This window comes from Lepus europaeus, chromosome 5, assembly GCF_033115175.1.
Source record: "Lepus europaeus isolate LE1 chromosome 5, mLepTim1.pri, whole genome shotgun sequence".
NCBI lineage: Eukaryota > Metazoa > Chordata > Mammalia > Lagomorpha > Leporidae > Lepus > Lepus europaeus.
Window position 1 is genome coordinate 137,159,347 of NC_084831.1, and position 18,407 is coordinate 137,177,753.

Consider the following 18,407-nt stretch of genomic DNA (forward strand, 5'->3'; position numbering starts at 1 on the left):
ATATTTCTTGTTCATCTGTTCCTAGCAGTGTCAGGTATATGGCAGACATTGAGTAAATAATTTGAATGAATGAATAGGGAGATTAAAGATTTTCTGTTTGAATTTCTGTCAAGAAATGTAGGTGATGTTTTGATCTATAATTAATTAAAATGTTTATCTAAAGACAACTTGAAGGCAAGTTTTGGAGATTATCCTTCCTGATATTTGAAGCAGTGAGCAGTAGGTGAGATGGCCAAAAGGGAAAGCACATAGAGAAGGGAGAAATGGCAAGAAGTGATAGGAATAAAAAAGAGAGAGAGGACGGAAACTGTAGTCACAAATTCCAAAGGAAATAGTTTTCACAGAAGTGTTTCGCTTTTTGTATCTGTATGTGATGTTTATTATCAGTTAATGCACATGATTGCTTTATTCAGTAAAACATTCATTGAGTACCTACACTATTCTCCTGGAAATATTTGCAGGTTTTTTAAAATTTAATTTATTTTTTAAAAAAGATTTACTTATTTGAAAGTCAGAGTTGAGAGAGAGAGAAGAGAGATCAATCTTCAATCCTCTAGTTAACCCCCCAGATGGCCACAATAGCTGGGGCCAGGCCGAAGCTTGGAGCCAGGAGCTTCTTCCAGGTCTCCCACATTGGTGGCAGGGGCCTGAACACTTGGGCTATCTTCTGCTGCTTTCCCATGCCATTAGCTGGGAGCTGGATTAGAAGTGGAGCAGCAGGGACTAGAACCCACACTCATATGGGATGCTGGTATCACAAGCAGTGGCTTAACCTGCTGTGCCACAGTGCTCACCCCCAACAGGTTTTTTGTTTTTAATCAACATCTCTTAATTCTACTTTCCAAAATCATAAGTTAATTCATTCATTTGAAAGCTAGAGCTCCCATCTGGTGATTTTTGCTCCTCAGTAATCAGGGTTGGGCCAGTTTGAGCCTAGAGCAACTAGCACAAACTAGGTCTCCCACAGGGTTTGAAGGAACTCAGACTTTTGTGCCATCATAGCTGCCTCCCAGAGTGCATATTTGGAGGAAGCTGGGATCTGGAGTGGAGCTGGGACCTGAATCCAGATGCTGAGATACAGGATGCAGGCACCCCAGCTGGAGGCTTAACTGCTATACTAAATGCTCACCCTAGTAATTTGCTTATTTGGAAGTCAGAGAAACAGACAGCTCCCTAAATGACACATCAGTTGGAGTTGAGTTAGGCCAATCCTGGAAGCTGGAAACCAAATCCATATCTTCCGTGTGGGTGGCAAGGACCCAAGCATTTGAGCCATCACCAAATATATGTCCCAGAGTACATATTCACAGCAAGCTGGAATTGGAGCAGAGTTGAGGCTTGAACCCAGGCATTCTGAAAGGGGATGCCAACATCTGAAGCAGTGTTTTTACCTTATGCCAAATGCCCACCACCACTACATCGTATTTTTAATATTAATTATTTAAATCTGTGAGATAGTCTACATTTTTCAGAACTAAAGTATCATCATAAGAATAAAGATGCTTGGATTTTTTGGTTGTTGTTGTTTTAAGATTTGTTTATTTGAAAGGCAGAGCAACAGAGAGGGAAAGACAGAGAAGGTCTTTTACCTGTTGGTTCACTCCCCAAATGGCTTCAACAGCCAAGGCAGAGCTATGCCCAAGCCAGGAGCCAGCAGCTGGAACCAGCAACTCCATCCTACTGTCCCACATGGATGACAGAGTCCCCAGTATTTGCGCCATCTTCCCCTGCCTTCCTAGGCCCATTAGCAGAAAGCTGGATCAAAAGTGGAGAAGCCTGGCATCATGAACAGTGGCTTAATCTGTTTCACAGCACTGGCAACAGCTTGGAAATTTAGACGGCTAGCATGGCTAGAAAGTTGGTTGTGTCATTTAATTGAACTTATTGGATGGTGTTTCCTAAAGTGTGGGGGTTATTTTTTCACGTGTACTGGATTTTCAGTATCACTTAAAATACTCCCAGTATTGAAAATAACAGAATTTTGGATTCTGCAGGAATTTAGATTTTGCTTAATGTCTTTTATAGATGTGACAGCCACTTACAGATGCTTTTCTTCAGATTTTTTTTTTAATTAATTATTTAAAAGGGTTACAGAGAGAGGGGCAAGAGGAGCTGGTTCACTCCCCAGATATCTGCAATGGCCAGGGATGGGCCAGGCTGAAGCCAGATCGCCCATGTGGGTGGCGGGGGCCCATGCATTTTGGGCCATCTTCCACTGCTTTTCCCAGGCCATTAGATGAATCATAATGGAGCAGCTGGGACATGAACTAGTGCCTATATGGGTTGCTGGCATCGTAGGTTACAATTTTACCCTCTATGCCACAGCACCAGCCCTTCTTGGGAGGAGAGAATTTTCATCTGCTGTTTCACTCCCCAAATGCTCTCAGTAGCCAGGGCTGGGCTAGGCCAAAGTCAGGAACCTGGAACTCCATCAAGATCTCCCAAGTGGGTGGTAGAGGCCCAAATATTTAAGTCATCATCTGCTGACTTCCCAGGTGTATTATCAGGAATGTGGATTGGAAGCAGAGGAAACATTACTTGAACCAAGACTCTTAACTTCACATGTTGTGTTTTTTGAAGATTTATCTATGTGTTTATTTGAAAGGCAGAACAACAAAGAGATTCTCCATCCACTTCTTTGCCCCTCAGATGACCACAACAGCCCCCCAGTTAGGCCAGGCAGAGCCATGAACTCCATCTGGGTCTCTTATGGGTGGGAGGAACTCAAGTACTTGAGCTATCATTTGCAACTTCCTAGGTGCATTAGCAGGGGGGCTGGATGGGAAGTTTAGTAGCCACAGCTTGAACCAGTACTCTGAAAAGGGGTTAAAGATTTATTTGTATTTGAAAGGCAGAATCACAGAGAGGGGGCATAGAGAGATCTTCTGTCTTCTGGTTCACTCCCTAAATGGCTGGAGCTGAATCAGTCTGAAGCCAGGAGTCTGGAGCTTCCTCTGTTGTCTCCCATGTGGATGCAGGGGCCCAAGGAATTGGGCCATCTTCCACTGCTTTCTCAGGGAGCTGGGTCAGAAATGGAGCAGCCAGGACTCAGCAGTGCACATATGGGATGCTGGGCATTGCATGCAGTGGCTTAACCCCTTGCACCACAATGCCGGCTCCAGGTTTAGTTTTTTTTTGTTTTTTTTTTGTTTTTTTTGGGTTTTTTTTGTTTTTTTTTTTTTTGTTTTTTTACAGGCAGAGTGGACAGTGAGAGAGAGACAGACAGACAGAAAGGTCTTCCTTTTGCCGTTGGTTCACCCTCCAATGGCCGCCGCGGTTGGCGCGCTGCGGCCGGCGCACCGCGCTGATCCGATGGCAGGAGCCAGGTGCTTCTCCTGGTCTCCCATGGGGTGCAGGGCCCAAGCACTTGGGCCATCCTCCACTGCACTCCCTGGCCACAGCAGAGAGCTGGCCTGGAAGAGGAGCATCCGGGACAGGACCGGTGCCCCGACCGGGACTAGAACCCGGTGTGCCAGCGCCGCAAGGCGGAGGATTAGCCTAGTGAGCCGCGGCGCCGGCCTCCAGGTTTAGTTTTTTAATGTGGACATTTGCTAGCTTATTTTTTTTTTCAGAAGAGTTAGCTCTTGACTTTTTCAGTTGTATTGCTCTATTTTATCATTTACTCATTTCTGGTTTTTCTTCTTTCCTACATTGTTGGATAACTTTTTACATTATTGCTTTGTCTAGTAATAGGAAGATTTAAGGCAGTACTTTTTTTCTGGTTTATATAATTATTTACTTTGTTTCGTTATATACTTTAATTGTTGCACAATTTTGGTTGTGAGTTCCTTTATTGCAGGGGAGAAGTATAATTTCTAGTTGATTCTCTTCTACATTAATGGCTTTCTGCTTAACTTCATAGCCAAAAGAATCTTAAACTTTTTTTTTTTTTGTCAGCTGCAAGAACAAATCACCATTTGTTGATGGTCTGAGATTTTTTTTTATGCCTCAGAATCAACTACATTACTGTGTAGTTCTCAGTTACTCCTTATCAGGGTTACTGGTTTCTCTTTTCTTATCTCGCCCCAGGCTGTTTCCCTTCTGCCATTACCTCCTTCCCTTGCAACCTCCATTTTACCCAACTCAATTTGTGTGTGTGACTCTAATATTTCATTTCCACCTTATCTAATCCCTTGATCATTCTGTTCTTTGCCTTAGTTTTCCCTAATAGATATGTATGCTAAACCGAAGTAAAAAATCTAGAGTTTTTTTAAAATAAATGGTTTTATTGAGATATAATTGGCAGTAAGGATACATGTAAAATTTGCTGTTTGATGTTTTGACTTGTGCATGTCCCTGTCAACAGAAATTGCCTTTAAGCCCCTCCTAATCCCTCTTCCTAACCTCCTCTTTCCTGTCCCTAGTCAGCCACTGATTTGCTTCCTATACTGTGTTTGCATTTTGTGAAATTATATGTAAAGTATAGACGTATAGGTAGAAGGGTGTCTTTCATTCAGCATAGTCTCCAAGACTTATCCATGCAGATCTGTATTTTTTTTTTAATATTTATTTTATTTATTTGAAAGACAGAGTTAAAGAGAGAGGTAGAGACAGAGAGAGGTCTTCCATCCACTGGTTCACTCCTCAAATGGCCGCAACGGCTGGAGCTGCACCAGTCCGAAGCCTTGAGCTTCTTCCAGGTCTCCCTCGTGGGTTCAGGAGCCCAAGGACTTGGGCCATCTTATACTGCTTTCCCAGGCCATAGCAGAGAGCTGGATCGGAAGAGGAGCAGCTAGGACTAGAACCAGCATCCATATGGGATGCCTGCGCTTCAGACCAGAGCTTTAACCCGCTGCACCACAGCGCCAGCCCCCACAGATCTGTATTGATAGTTCATTCTTTTATATTGTTTGGATGGTCCACACCACGATTTGGTTATCTAGTCATTTGGTATGCAGTTGAGCTGTTTCCAATTTGGGGTTATTACAAATAAAACTAAGAACCATAGTGCACATATGAGTTTTCATTTATCTTGGATAAACACTAGGAGAGAAATAGGGAGATCATATGGTAGGTGAATGTTTACCGTTTTAAGTAACTGCCAAATTGTTTTCTGAAGTGGTTGTGCCATTTTTCAATTTCATCAGCAGTGTGAGAGACCCAATTCTTCTACATCCTTGCCAACATCGGTATAACCATTTTGTAATTTCATTTTATTGTCAAGATTTATTAATTGATTGATTTGAAAGAGTGACAAGAGAGAGGCAGAAAGAGAGGTTCCATCCTCTGGTTCACTCCCCAGTGCTGGGCCAGCCTGAGCCTGCAGCTCCATCTGGTTCTCCCACCTGGTGGAGACCTATTCACTTGGGCCATCATCTGCTCCCTTTGCAAATGCATTAGTAAGAAGTTGGATGGGAAGCAAAATAGCCAGGACTCTAATAAAAGATGTGAGTATTGCAAGCAGCCGCTGAACACACTGTACCACAATGCCAGCCTTCTTTCTGTAGTTTTAGCCATTCTTTTACAGAATCAAAGATACATTATTGTGGCTTTTTATTTTGCACTTGCCACATAAAATGGTGCTGAATATCTTCTTGTGCTTACTGGCCATTTGTGTATTTCTGGTATATGAAGTCAAATCTTGTACCCTTTTGAAAATCAAGTTGTTTCTTATTAAATTACTGAGAGTTTGGGGTATGAGTCTCCCATGTGGGTTCAGGGGCCCAAGGACTTGGGCCATCTTGTACTGCTTTCCTATGCCATAGCAGAGAGCTGGATCAGAAGTGAAGCAGCCAGCACTTGAACCAGCACCCACATGGGATGCCAGCTCTACAGGCTGCGGCTTTACCTGCTACACCACAACGCCAGCCCCTCTTTAATGTTTTATAGTTTGCGTGTACAGGTCTTGCATATTTGTCAGCTATATCTTTAAATGCTTGTTACTATTATAAATAGTACCATATTTAATTTCAGATTTTGATTATTCACTGCTGCTTTGGATAATTTGCTTGCATGCCTGTGCCACATAGATACTGAATACTCAAGGGAGAGCTTTTACAGATCTGTAGGGTTTTCTGTATAGCTCTCTTCTTTCCAGTATTATTTCTTAATTAGCTTTGTCTCCTCTTTATTTTTTTCAACTTAGGGACTGTCAGCTTTTTTTTTTTTTTTTTTTTTTTTTTTTTGACAGGCAGAGTGGACAGTGAGAAAGAGACAGAGAGAAAGGTCTTCCTTTGCTGTTGGTTCACCCTCTAATGGCCGCTGCGGCTGGCGCACCGCACTGATCCGAAGCCAGGAGCCAGGTGCTTACCCTGGTCTCCCATGCAGGTGCAGGGCCCAAGGACTTGGGCCATCCTCCACTGCACTCCCGGGCCACAGCAGAGAGCTGGACTGGAAGAGCAGCAACCTGGACAGCATGCAGCACCCCGACCGGGACTAGAACCTGGTGTGCCGGCACTGCAGGCAGAGGATTAGCCTATTTAGCTGTGGCGCCGGCCTTGGGACTGTCAGCTTTCACTTTAGTTCCCTTCTCTGTGCCATGGTTTGGAACTCTTCAGACATAAGTTCAGTCAACTGAATGGCTCAACTCAATTTCCATCCATTAAGGATCCCTATCCATCCTTGCCCAGTGTTGTTACACATATAAACACACACACACAGTCCATTGTTTTTAATTGTTTCAGGAGAGAAAGTAAATCTAATTCCTATTGCTCATCTTGGTTGAAATCATTACTTAGGAAATTCTTGGATAGCCATATTTGATTCATTTTAGGCATCCAAAACAGTTATTAAACATTTCAAAATATCTTAAAATTATTCATAATGAAACTAAATCTTGACCATTCCATGCTTTTGCTGAGTTACTTGGACTCTTTAATAATTTGCCCTAAAAGTAATGTTAATTTTTTAATAAATCACTGACATTTCTCTCCAAGTATGTGTTGAATGAAGTTTCAGCCTAATTCAGATTATCAGGGTATCTCAAGCCTTTCAGAAGCAAGACACCAGAAACCAAACAGGCTAAATTAAACTTCAGTTTTTTGGTTTTTTTTTTGTTTTTTTTTTTGTTTTGTTTTTAAGATTTATTTATTTATTTGAAAGGGAGAGTTAGAGAGAGGCAGAGAGAGAGAGAGAAGTCTTTCATCTGCTGATTCACTCACCAAATGGCCACAAACAGCTGGAGCTGCTCCGATCTGAAGCCAGGAGCCAGGAGATTCTTCCAGGTCTTCCATTCAGGTGCAGGAGATCAAGGACTCGGGCCATCTTTTTCTACTTTCCCAGGCCATAGCAGAGAGCTGGATTGGAATTGGAGCAGCTGGTACTGGAACTGGTGCCCATGTGGGATGCCAACAATGAAGGCGGTGGCTTTACCTACTACGCCACAGCACTAGCCCGGACTGCAGTTTTAAATTAAAAATACCTACACTTAACTGGAAGTCACTATAATGGAATTGACTTTTCTTGTTTTTCCAGTTTTACTAAATGTATATCCTTTCATAGCAGCAGGTATAGTAAGTTTCTCCTTATCTTTTGATTGCATTTATTTCACAGTCCTGTTTGAGCATATATTTATTTTTTCTCCTCTGGAATAGTGGTTACTATGAAACTTGAAAAAAAGACTCTGAAAGCATAAATTTTTTTTCTCTTTTCTGGCATTCTGTGTAGCTGATTTTTTTTCTTCCATCTTTCTTACCTCAGAGAATGCACCCACTATGATTTTGAAAGAACGTGTAAACAGGAGTTTGCCCATTGTGAAAGGAGAAACTTGTGACAGAATTTTCAACCTTAAAAAGAACGACTAAGCATGAATCTTAGGGTATATTTGTAGAAACTTTTATTTTGGCCTTACATAGAAGCTTTATTTTGTTAACAATTGTTGTGGGGATTTTTTTTTTTTTTTTGTATTTAGAAAATCTGTATAATTTAATAAAACTTTTTAAAAGTTTTTTTCTTTTTTAAAGATTTATTTGAAAGAGTTACAGAGAGAAAGAGATCTGTCTTGCATCTACTGGTTCACTCCCCATACTCACAATGAGCAGGGATGTGCCAAAGTGAAAGTCAGGAGTTTCATCCAGGTTTCCCACATGGGTGGCAGGGGCCCAGAGACGTGGGCCATCTGCTGCTTTTCCCAGGCTGTTATCAGGGAGGTATGAAGTAGAACAACCAGGACAGGAGTTGGCACCCAAATGAGATGCAGGCATTACAGGTGGTGGCTTTACCGCTTTGCCACAGCAACAGCTCATGGTTTCTTTTTTAATGAGGTATTCAACATACTGTGTTGGTATACATTTGAAATCATTATTGCCATTTAGCAAAATTACCTGTCCATCATCTTTCATCATAGTACTCTGTGTTAAGAGCACCTCAGATCCACTCAAAATTTTCAGTATAAAATATTATATTAGGTAGTTCATTAGATATGTAGACTTTTTCATCCTATGTAACTGCATGGTTGTAACTTTTGACCTACTTCTCCCCATTCCTTGCCCTGGGTAACTATAGTTTTACTCTATTTATTTCACTTTTTTTTTTTAAAGACCTTGCACATAAGTGTGTGGTCATGAAATGTTTCTTTCTCTGGGTTATTTTCTTTGGTTTAATGTCCTGCAGGTTTTCCACACTGCCACAGATGAAAGTATCTCCTTTTTAAAAGCTGAATGTTCAGGAGAGGGAGCAGGGAAGGGAAGAGGAGAGAATGACTACCAAATCATGATTCATCTGTCAGTAGACACTTAGGTTATTTCTATATTTTAGCTATTGTAAGTAATACTACAATGTACATGGGAGCTGTGAGGGGGGATTTCAAGGTCAGATTGTAGTTCTGTTTTTAATTTTTTGAGGAGTCTCCATATTGTTCTATATAAAGGCTGTACTAATTTACATTTCTGCCAACAATATTCACACCCTTTTCTTCAAACCACCTATGTTTTGTCTTTTTGATAGTAGCCATCCTAATTGATATGTGCTTTTGATTTGTATTCCTCCAGTGAATGGTATTAAGCACCTTTTTACATATCTGTTGGACACAGTTATATCTTCTTGGGGAAAATGCCTCTTCAGAACCTTTGCCCATTTTTTTAAACAGAATTTTTGTTTTGTTTTTGCTGTTCTGTTATGTAATTTCCTTACATATTTGAGATTAACCTTTTCATATCTCCCATTCTATAGGTTACATTTTCATTTTGTTGATTATTTCATTGATGAGCAGAAGTGTTTTTAGTTTAATGTAATCCTACTTGTTTTTACTCCTATTGACTGAGCTTTTGGTGTGATATCCAAAAAGTCATTATAAAGATGAATATCAAGGAGCTCTTCTGCTATATTTTAAAAATTTAATTTCTGAAGTTAAATTTATGTCTTAGATCCATGTTGGGTTGGGTTTTGTGTATGGTATAAGGTAAGAGTCTAGAATGACAGTTATTTTGCATGTGGATATCCAATTTCCCCAGCACCATTTGAAGAGACTATCCTTTACGCCACTGTGTGCTGTTGGTGACCATGTCAACAAATTAGTTGTCCATATTTCCTTGCATTTTTGTCTGGACTCTCCATTCTGTTTCTATGTGTATGTTCTTTTGGTAGTACCATACTATTTTGTTTAATGTTCCCAGTTTAATTTTGTTCTTCCTCAAGGTGATTTTGGCTATTTGGGATCTTTTGTGGTTTCATACACATTTGAATTTTTTCTTTTGGTGAAAAATGCCACTGGAATTTTAATAGGGATTCAGTCTGCATATCACTTTGAGTAGTGTGAACATTTTATTTAAAAAAAAAATTATTTATTTGAAAGGCAGAGTGACAGAGATTGTCCTGCTGATTCACTCTGCAAATGGCTGCAACAGCTGAGGCTGGGCCTGGTCAAAGCCAAGAACCAGGAATCCTGCCACACTGGCTACTGTCTGCTACCTTCCTAGGTGCATTAGCAGGAAGCTGGATCAGAATTGAAATGTCTAGGACTTGAGCTGGCAATCAGCTGTGGGATGTGAGCATCCCAAGAAGCTACTTAACCTGCTGCACCACAGTGTCTTGTCCTCAATTCAATTTTTTAACTACCGTTTCCTTAGGCTGGGCAAAATGTTTGGTAGATTTTTCTTGTTAAAGCCTTGATATAAAATAGATGCTTGTGTTCTACTAAGAGTTGAAACAATTCACAACAAAAAAATATATGTAGGCAGTCAGGTAACATTCTTCCAGAACCACAGTGCTGTTCTGGAGATAAAAATTTGAGATGATCATTTGGCAGTTGAAGCCACAGTAGTTTCTGAAATCCCTACAGAGGAGAATTTATATGAGAAAAGAAGCAAGGACAGAGTTGAGAACATGGGAAATGACTTTAGATGAAATGGGAAGAAAGATAATGATGAGTCTTCAGACTGCTTCCATTATAGAATCACCTGGGGATCTTTCTTAACGTTTTAATTTCTTTTTTGAGAAAGAAAGCTCCCATATGCTGATTTGCTTCCCAAATGAATTCAGTGGACTGATTTTTTCTAGAGGCCCAAGCCAGGAGACAGAAAATCAAGTCAGGTCTCCCATGTAGTTGGAAGGAGTCCAGTCACTTGTGCCATGGCATCTGCTTCCTAGGGTCTATATTAACAGAAAGCTGGAGTCAAGAACCAGAGCCAGAGTTGGATACTTAATGCCAGGTGTGACCCAGGCATCCAGTCACTAGGCCAAACATTTTCTCAAATCTCTCCCGTTATTTAAAAATAGAATATAACTGTTTGTAATACGTTAATAAGCCTTATAGTTTCATGAGCCTTAGAATCAAGTTGGGGTATTTACTAAAACAGTGCTAGGCCCAATCCTCAGAGTTTGATTCAGTATATATGGGCCTTGGAGTCTGCGTTTCTAACAAGTTTCCAGATGATGCCTAGATACACTTAAGTAATAAGATGGAGGAAGGAGAAGATTAATATAGACATGGATGGGCTTATAGATTTACTCATAAAAAGTTTAATTCCTTTCGTAAGATGTTGCTTCCTCTGTGATGTAGACAGAAAGGGTTTCCACCAAGAGCATTGCTTGAATAGTAATGGTGGGGTTATGAAAGGTCTAAGATTTGATAAATCTTAGGTGCTAACGATCAAGTGAGGGTTAAAGAGCAAGTTGACTTTTTGAAAAGAAATTTCTTAATTTGAATGGCAGAGTAACAGAGAGAGAGACAGACAGACAGATCTTCCATTCACAGGTTCGCTCCCCAAATGCCCACAACAGCCAGGGCTACACCAGGCCAAGGCCAGGAGCAGAAACTTCATCCGAGTCTCCCATATGGATGGCAGGAACCCAAGCACTTGGGCTTTCATCTGCTGTCTCCCAGGCATATTAGCAGAAAGCCAGCTTGGAAGCACAGAGAGCTGGTACTCCCATCAGGAACCCCAGTATGGAATGCAGCTGTCCAAGCAGTCACTTAATACAAGGACCACCCTAGTTGACTTTTTGTGGATAACATCAGTTTTTTTTTCTTTTGCCTGATAGAAAATGTTTCAGTACTTTTGTCAAATAGTGAATTGCTATCTTTGTTACTGTAGTTGAATATTCTTCCTCTTTCTGTGTCCATGTCAGTGTTAAAAACATGTTAATGAGATAGATTCTGGTAGTATATCTTTTCACACATTTTTTGTTATTAGCACTCTTGGGGTACAGTTAATCAGTATAGTTTTTATACGTGTTGAAAGCTAATTGTGTGTTAGTGTAGTTCTTTTAGTTGCAAGTGAATCCTTTTCCAACTTAACAAAAGGTGGTTTGTTAGAAATGAAATGTATACTTGGGGGCCCGGCGCTGCGGCTCCCTGGGTTAATTCTCTGCCTGCGGCAGTGGCATCCCATATGGGTGCCGGGTTCTAGTCCCGGTTGCTCCTCTTCCAGTCCAGTTCTCTGCTGTGGCCCAGGAGGGCAGTGGAGAATGGCCCAAGTGCTTGGGCCCCTGCACCCACATGGGAGACCAGGAGGAAGCGCCTGGCTCCTGGCTTCGGATCGGTGCAGCGCTGACCATAGCAGCCATTTGGGGGGTGAACCAACGGAAGGAAGACCTTTCTCTCTGTCTTTCTCTCTCTCACTGTCTAACTCTGTCAAATAAATTTAAAAAAAAGAAAGAAAGAAATGTATACTTGGAAAACTGAATGGTTGCTTAAACCTGTTACATGGGAGGAGGTAGCACAGTGTAATGGATTGGACTAGAAGTCTTGTTTATAGATTGACCTTGAAGCTTCAAATCCAATCTAACTTACCTCCAAACCTCATGTTCTGTAAAACTGGAATGCTAACTGCATTACAAGGTTATTGGACATGTACTACATGTGAGAATGTTTTATAAATTTTATTTGACTGCACAAACATTGAGTAGCAATTATGTGCATATAAAATAATACCACTTACTGTGATGCAGTTGACCATGTAGAACCAATAGAGAAATGATTTATATAGTAGTATAAGTCTGCAGGCTTGACTTTGGTTTTTTTAGGTTTTTTTGCATGATGTACTTATTCTGTACCATCCCCTATGTTTCACGTCTCAGTATGTTTAGCAATTGTAATAGAATTAGCCACTCTCTACACTTCTCCCAGTCTGACACCTCAAAAAAAAAAAAAAAAATCCTTGTATGAAACCTGACTAAATTGAAGATAGAGTAATTCTTTTTTTTCTACTTATTAAAATGTCATTAATTTGAGAAGAGCAAGAGAAAGCAGCCACTGACTCACTCCTCAAAAACCTGCATGCCAGAACCAGGAGCCAGGAACTTAAGCCGTGACCACTGTCTCCCAAGGTCTACAATAGCAGGAAGTTGGAGTCAGGTGCAGAGCTGAGTATTAAATCCAGGCAGTCTAACGTTGGTGTCACTAGGCCAAATGCCCACCTCTCGTGATTTATTTAAGTCTGGAAAAAAAATAATTTTTAATATTTCTTCCCTTATGAGAATAAGTGCATAAAGATATTCTAGTTCCTCAGACAGCTATATTTATACAGTGCAGTGACATTCTAGCCATTGTGACTGAAAGAAACTAGTGAAGCAAATACCTCATTGTACCATTTAGTTTAAATGCATTCTTCAGACCTTAATTCTTACAAAGGAAAGTATAAGTGACAGGAGAATCCCGTTTTGTTGATTACATAATTATGTAGTGTCTACTATACATTGAGAAATAGGTATCATGGATTACACCTCAATATTTATAAGATTGGACTAAGTCATTTAAAGGCTAATAAGCATGTATTGGTGGAAAAATTAATTTCTAAACTTGTAATTCTAAGAGCACTATGCTCTGGTGGAGCATTTCTACTTAGTCACTGAAATTGAAATTTCTCTTCATATTTTAATTTTTTAAAGTTTTAATTATTTTTAACAAATTCAGTGTGCTTTATGGATAAAAGTATAATGTATAATGATATTCCCTTCCTTCCTCCCTCCCTCTCTTGCCATCTCTCCCACCCTTCTTCCTTCTCATTGTCTTATTTTTAGTTTTTGAAATAACATTTTAAATTTACATTACGGTGAAAAGGCTTACTACTTCACCAAATCAGAATCAACGAGTAAAAAGCAAAAAGACCTTAGTTTAATGGAAATATAGACAATGACCGTAAACACCTTGGTTGATTCCAGTTTTTGGCTATTTTGAACAGTGCTGCTATGAACATGGTAGTGCAGGTATCTCTTTTATACATTGTGTTCAGGTTTTTTGGTATATACCAAATAGTGAGGTTGTTGGATCACATAGTGTAAGGCTATTTCTAGTTTTTTAAGAAATCACACTTTTTCCACAGTGGCTGTACTAATTTACATTCCCACCAACATTGTGTAAGTGTTCCCCTTTATCCACGTTTTCAGTCAGCATTTGTTGCTCTTTGGGTTTTTTTGTTTGTTTGTTTTTAAGATTTATTTATTTATTTGAAAGAGTTACAGAGAGGCAAAGGCAGGAGAGAGAAAGGTTTTCCATCTACTGGTTCACTCCCCAAATGGCTGCAGCAGCTGGAGCTGAGATCTCCCATGCCAGGTGCATGGGCTCCACTTCAATTCATCTCTCTGCTATGACCTGGCAGAGCTCTCTGTGTTTTGATTTTAGTTATTCTGACAGGGTTAAGGTGACATCTCAGTATGGTTTTGATTTACATTTCCCTAATGGCTAGTGATGTTAAGCTTTTTTCATATATTTATTGGCCATTTGTATTTCTTCTTTAGAGAACTGTCTGTTGAACTCCTTTGCCATTTCTCAGCTGGATTGGTTTTTTTTTGTTGTTGTCGAGTTTTTTAAGTTGCTGATATATTCATGATTTGGGGTGCATGTCCAAAATTGGGGTACATTAGTTCCAAAGATGGAGAATGTTTGTATATGTATGGATGTTCATTAAAATAATACTGATTTCTAATAACTTCTCAAACATAAAAGGATTTATTTCTATACTGAAAAAATTTCGGAACCACTTATTTTACATTTGGTACATAAACATAGAAAGGCAATTTTTAAATTTTTTGTTTGTGAGGAAATATTTTACCCTTTACAGAATACAGAAGAAGTAGAGTGTTCTTGCTGTTCTAAACTGTTAAATTGATACAGCTTTTGACACGTACTGCCTGAAAATAAAGACATAGGAGGGATGATGGCTGTCTTCAAATAGCTGAATTCTAGGTGTGTAGATTAATGATGGCAGTAGTTCCAGGCTTATTAAATTGAATCATGTGTCTATTACATAGATAGTCTCTCTGCACTGTATTACTGTAACTCTTCATCTGAGCATGGATTATAACCCTCATTCTCTATGATAGATTTAAGCTTTTATAAACCATAGATAATGTGTGCATAGTAATTTATTATTAATTTTGTCATTATTGGCTATTGGAATTTGACAGTATTAAAGAGATCTATCAAGTTATCGTTGATATGAGTTATTAATTTCATTGCTTAGGGTTTTTTTTTTTTAGGATTTCTGTGAATATTTGGGTTTATTGAATTTTTAGTGATCTAATACATTCTAAAGTTATTCTTATTTTTTTCTTTCTTAAGTGAATCCAAAAGACTGATTTTAAGGGGTGTGGCAGGAGGCTTTGGACTCGATGAGTTTCCACCGAAATGTCGGAGAAGTCAGGCCAGAGCACAAAAGCAAAGGATGGGAAAAAGTATGCAACACTCAGTTTATTTAATACATACAAGGGAAAATCCTTAGAAACTCAGAAAACTACAGGTGAGCAAAATCAAGTGACACTTTTCATTTTTCATGTTTCTGTTACTAAAAATGGTATACTAGAACTGAGAACATGATACATACCCCACTTACTGCAGTCCTTTTTACCCTTTTTAATATATGCACACATTTTTCAGGATAAATGAATCTTAAAATTGAAAATGCTTTCATAAAATCCTTTTTAAATATTTTTATTTTTACCCCTTGTCAGCAGAAAATAAGTAGAAATATATAGCTTCAAAAGGAAAACTTAGTTGAGATTGAAAGGCACACAACCATACGTTAGTATTTAGTACATTTTTAGCAACAGAATAAAGTCCTATATTTCTTACTGGTTTTTTTTTTTTTTTTTTTTTTTAGCTTAGGTACCTTGAGCTCAGTATATTTTGTGAAAACTAGAAACATAACCATGTTTGATATATTAGCAATATATATTATAAAGTCAGTGTTTATCTTCTAACATGCTTAGAGTCCCTGAATACATTTTTTTTTTTAAAGATTTATTTATTTGAAAGTCAGAGTTACACAGAAAGAGGAGAGGCAGAGAGAGAGGTCCTCCATCCGATGGTACACTCCCTAGGTGGCCACAATGGCAGGAGCTGCACCGATCCGGGAGCCAGGAGCTTCTTCTGGGTCTCCCACGTGGGTGCAGGGGCCCAAGGACTTGGGCCATCTTCTACTGCTTTCCCAGACCATAGCAGAGAGCTGGATCGGAAGTGGAGCAGCCGGGACTAGAACCAGCACCCGTATGGGATGCCGATGCTTCAGGCCAGGGCGTTAACCCACTGCGCCACAGCGCCAGCCCCAACCCTGAATTAATTTTCAAAACCCATCATTATCAGTGATTTCATTTTCATGGTAGGTCAGGTTGTATTGTTGGAATTTTTAAAGCATCAGGCCGGCGCTGTGCTTCAGTAGGCTAATCCTCCGCCTTGTGGCGCCGGCACACCAGGTTCTAGTCCCGGTCAGGGCACCGATCCTGTCCCGGTTGCCTCTCTTCCAGGCCAGCTCTCTGCTGTGGCCAGGGAGTGCAGTGGAGGATGGCCCAAGTGCTTGGGCCCTGCACCCCATGGGAGACCAGGATAAGCACCTGGCTCCTGCCTTCGGAACAGCGCAGTGCGCCTTACCGCGGTGGCCATTGGAGGGTGAACCAACGGCAAAAAGGAAGACCTTTCTCTCTGTCTCTCTGTCTCTCTCTCACTGTCCACTCTGCCTGTCCAAAAAAAAAAAAGCATCTACTCAATGATTGTTTAATAATTTGACATGGAATTGTGTTATAGATATATGACTTGATTTACAATTCTTACCTTAAAATATTTGGAATAGTCATATTCAAGAATACCATTAATCCCTATTGGTTTTCCATAACATTTGAAGAATAAAATGGCTAATAAGATAGATGTTCTAAGAAAGTTGATGTTACTGATCTTTTAGTTGCAGCTCGACATGGATTACAAAGTCTTGGAAAAGTTGGTATTTCAAGGCGTATGCCTCCACCTGCTAACCTCCCAAGCCTCAAAGCAGAAAACAAAGGCAATGATCCTAATGTGAACATTGTACCTAAAGATGGTACCGGATGGGCATCAAAACAAGAACAGCATGAAGAAGAAAAGTGAGTCAAAACTCAATCCTTCTCCTTTGCAAGAAATTTCTGTTTGAGTACCTACAATGTGCTCAGTGTTTTGTGACCCTTTTAAAGTCTAATTTTGTATAATAACTGTAGTTTAATTTTCCTCATGAGTTGGTTCAGTTTTAGTATTTGTGTTTGTCAAGGTAGAGCAGATGACAGAATTGTTCATCAGAACTTTGCTTAAGTCATAGCATATATCACACCCTCTCTCTAGACATTCTCTTTCTAATGTGATTAAGAGTTAAATTCTGTTACCTAATTTCTATTATGCTAAGGATTTCTGTCTATTTAATTTACTCTATCTCCAGCGTTGAAATTACTTGGGTACTCAAGTAGTGTGTGTTGAATAAATAAGGAGTTAACAAGAAAATTGTGATAGAATCAATAGTGTCCATCTTAATCATCATTCATTGAGTAAATATTTAGCCATCTATGTTTAATGGTTGTGCTATTAGCTAATTGAATGAGTTAGCTAAGTAAAGGTAATTTTATGTTTATATATTTCCTTTGAAAGAAAGCATGATGGATTTCTCCATCTGATTCATACCCCAAATATTTGCAACAGCTAGTGCTGGTCCAGGCTGATGCCAGGAGCTAGGAACTCAATGCAGGTCTCCCACACAGGTGATAAGGAACTTAAAATATTTGAGGCATCAACCATTGCCTCCCAAGGTGTGCTTTAGCAGGAAAGTTGGAAATGGGAACAGAACCTAGGCACTCAGGGGATGTAGGTGTCTTTCCCAAGCAGCATCTTTTTGTTTGTTTGTTTTTTAAAGATTTACTTATTTATTTGAAAGTCAGAGTTACACAAAGAGAAGAGAGGCAGGGAAAAAGAGAGAGGTCTTCCATCCGATGGTTCACTCCCCATTTGGCCAAAATGGCCAGAGCTGTGCTGATCCAAAGCCAGGAGCTTCTTCCAGGCAGGGGTGCAGGGACCCAAGGACTTGGTCCGTCTTCTACTGCTTTCCCAGGCCATAGCAGAGAGCTGTATCGGAAGTGGAGCAGCCGGGACTAGAACCAGCGCCCATATGGGATGCTGGCACTTCAGCCAGGGTGTTAACCCGCTGCCCCACAGCACCAGCCCCTCAAGCAGCATCTTAAACCACTATACTGAATACCCACCCCAGTAGTGGTAATTTTAAAAATAAGAGAAGTCATTGGGTATTTTTGTTTTTGTCTCCTTCTATTATCAAATTTTGGTAATCCTGAACAGGGAGCTTTTTTGGTAAATTAGACTTCTTTTGTAGAATCTTATATCGTTAGCTATAGAAGAATTACAGTAACAAATTGCTCATAGGTCTGATAACATGAATGTATTTTATGAGTGTGTTAAACTACCTTTTCATTTTTAAGCATTATGCATTACAAGGATTGTATAACACTATAAACCCTTATAAATACTTTTACTCGTGGGAATGGATACTGCTGTTAACCTCTAGTAACAGTAATAAGTATAGTGCAAACCTGTTGACAACCACACGGAGGGGTTACTTAGCCTTAGCCCTTGGCTAATTCTACCAGTCCAGATTATATGTATGCATATGCTGTTGTTACTTCTAGTTAAAAATGTTCATTTCTTCAAAACATTTTTCTCAGCTCTATTCACTAAGTCTCATTTTTTTCTTAAAATAGAAAAGTTGCCATTTCATTGAGTTATTTAA

General features: G+C 39.7%; 1 protein-coding gene across 17 annotated transcripts in view; it reads left to right on the plus strand.

The window, feature by feature from the left end:
* The window catches only part of PRRC2C (proline rich coiled-coil 2C), a 108,117-nt gene that overhangs the window by 15,189 nt on the left and 74,521 nt on the right, over nt 1-18,407 (plus strand). For 13 of the 17 annotated variants that reach the window (XM_062192762.1, XM_062192776.1, XM_062192767.1 and 10 more), the window contains exons 2-3: nt 14,939-15,116; nt 16,551-16,728. In XM_062192762.1, coding sequence (XP_062048746.1) covers nt 15,005-15,116; nt 16,551-16,728 — 290 coding nt within the window. In that variant the 5' untranslated portion in view covers nt 14,939-15,004. Of the gene's footprint in view, nt 1-14,544; nt 14,564-14,938; nt 15,117-16,550; nt 16,729-18,407 lie in introns of those variants that run through there. The other 4 variants (XM_062192766.1, XM_062192769.1, XM_062192778.1 and 1 more) reach the window with 2 other exon arrangements.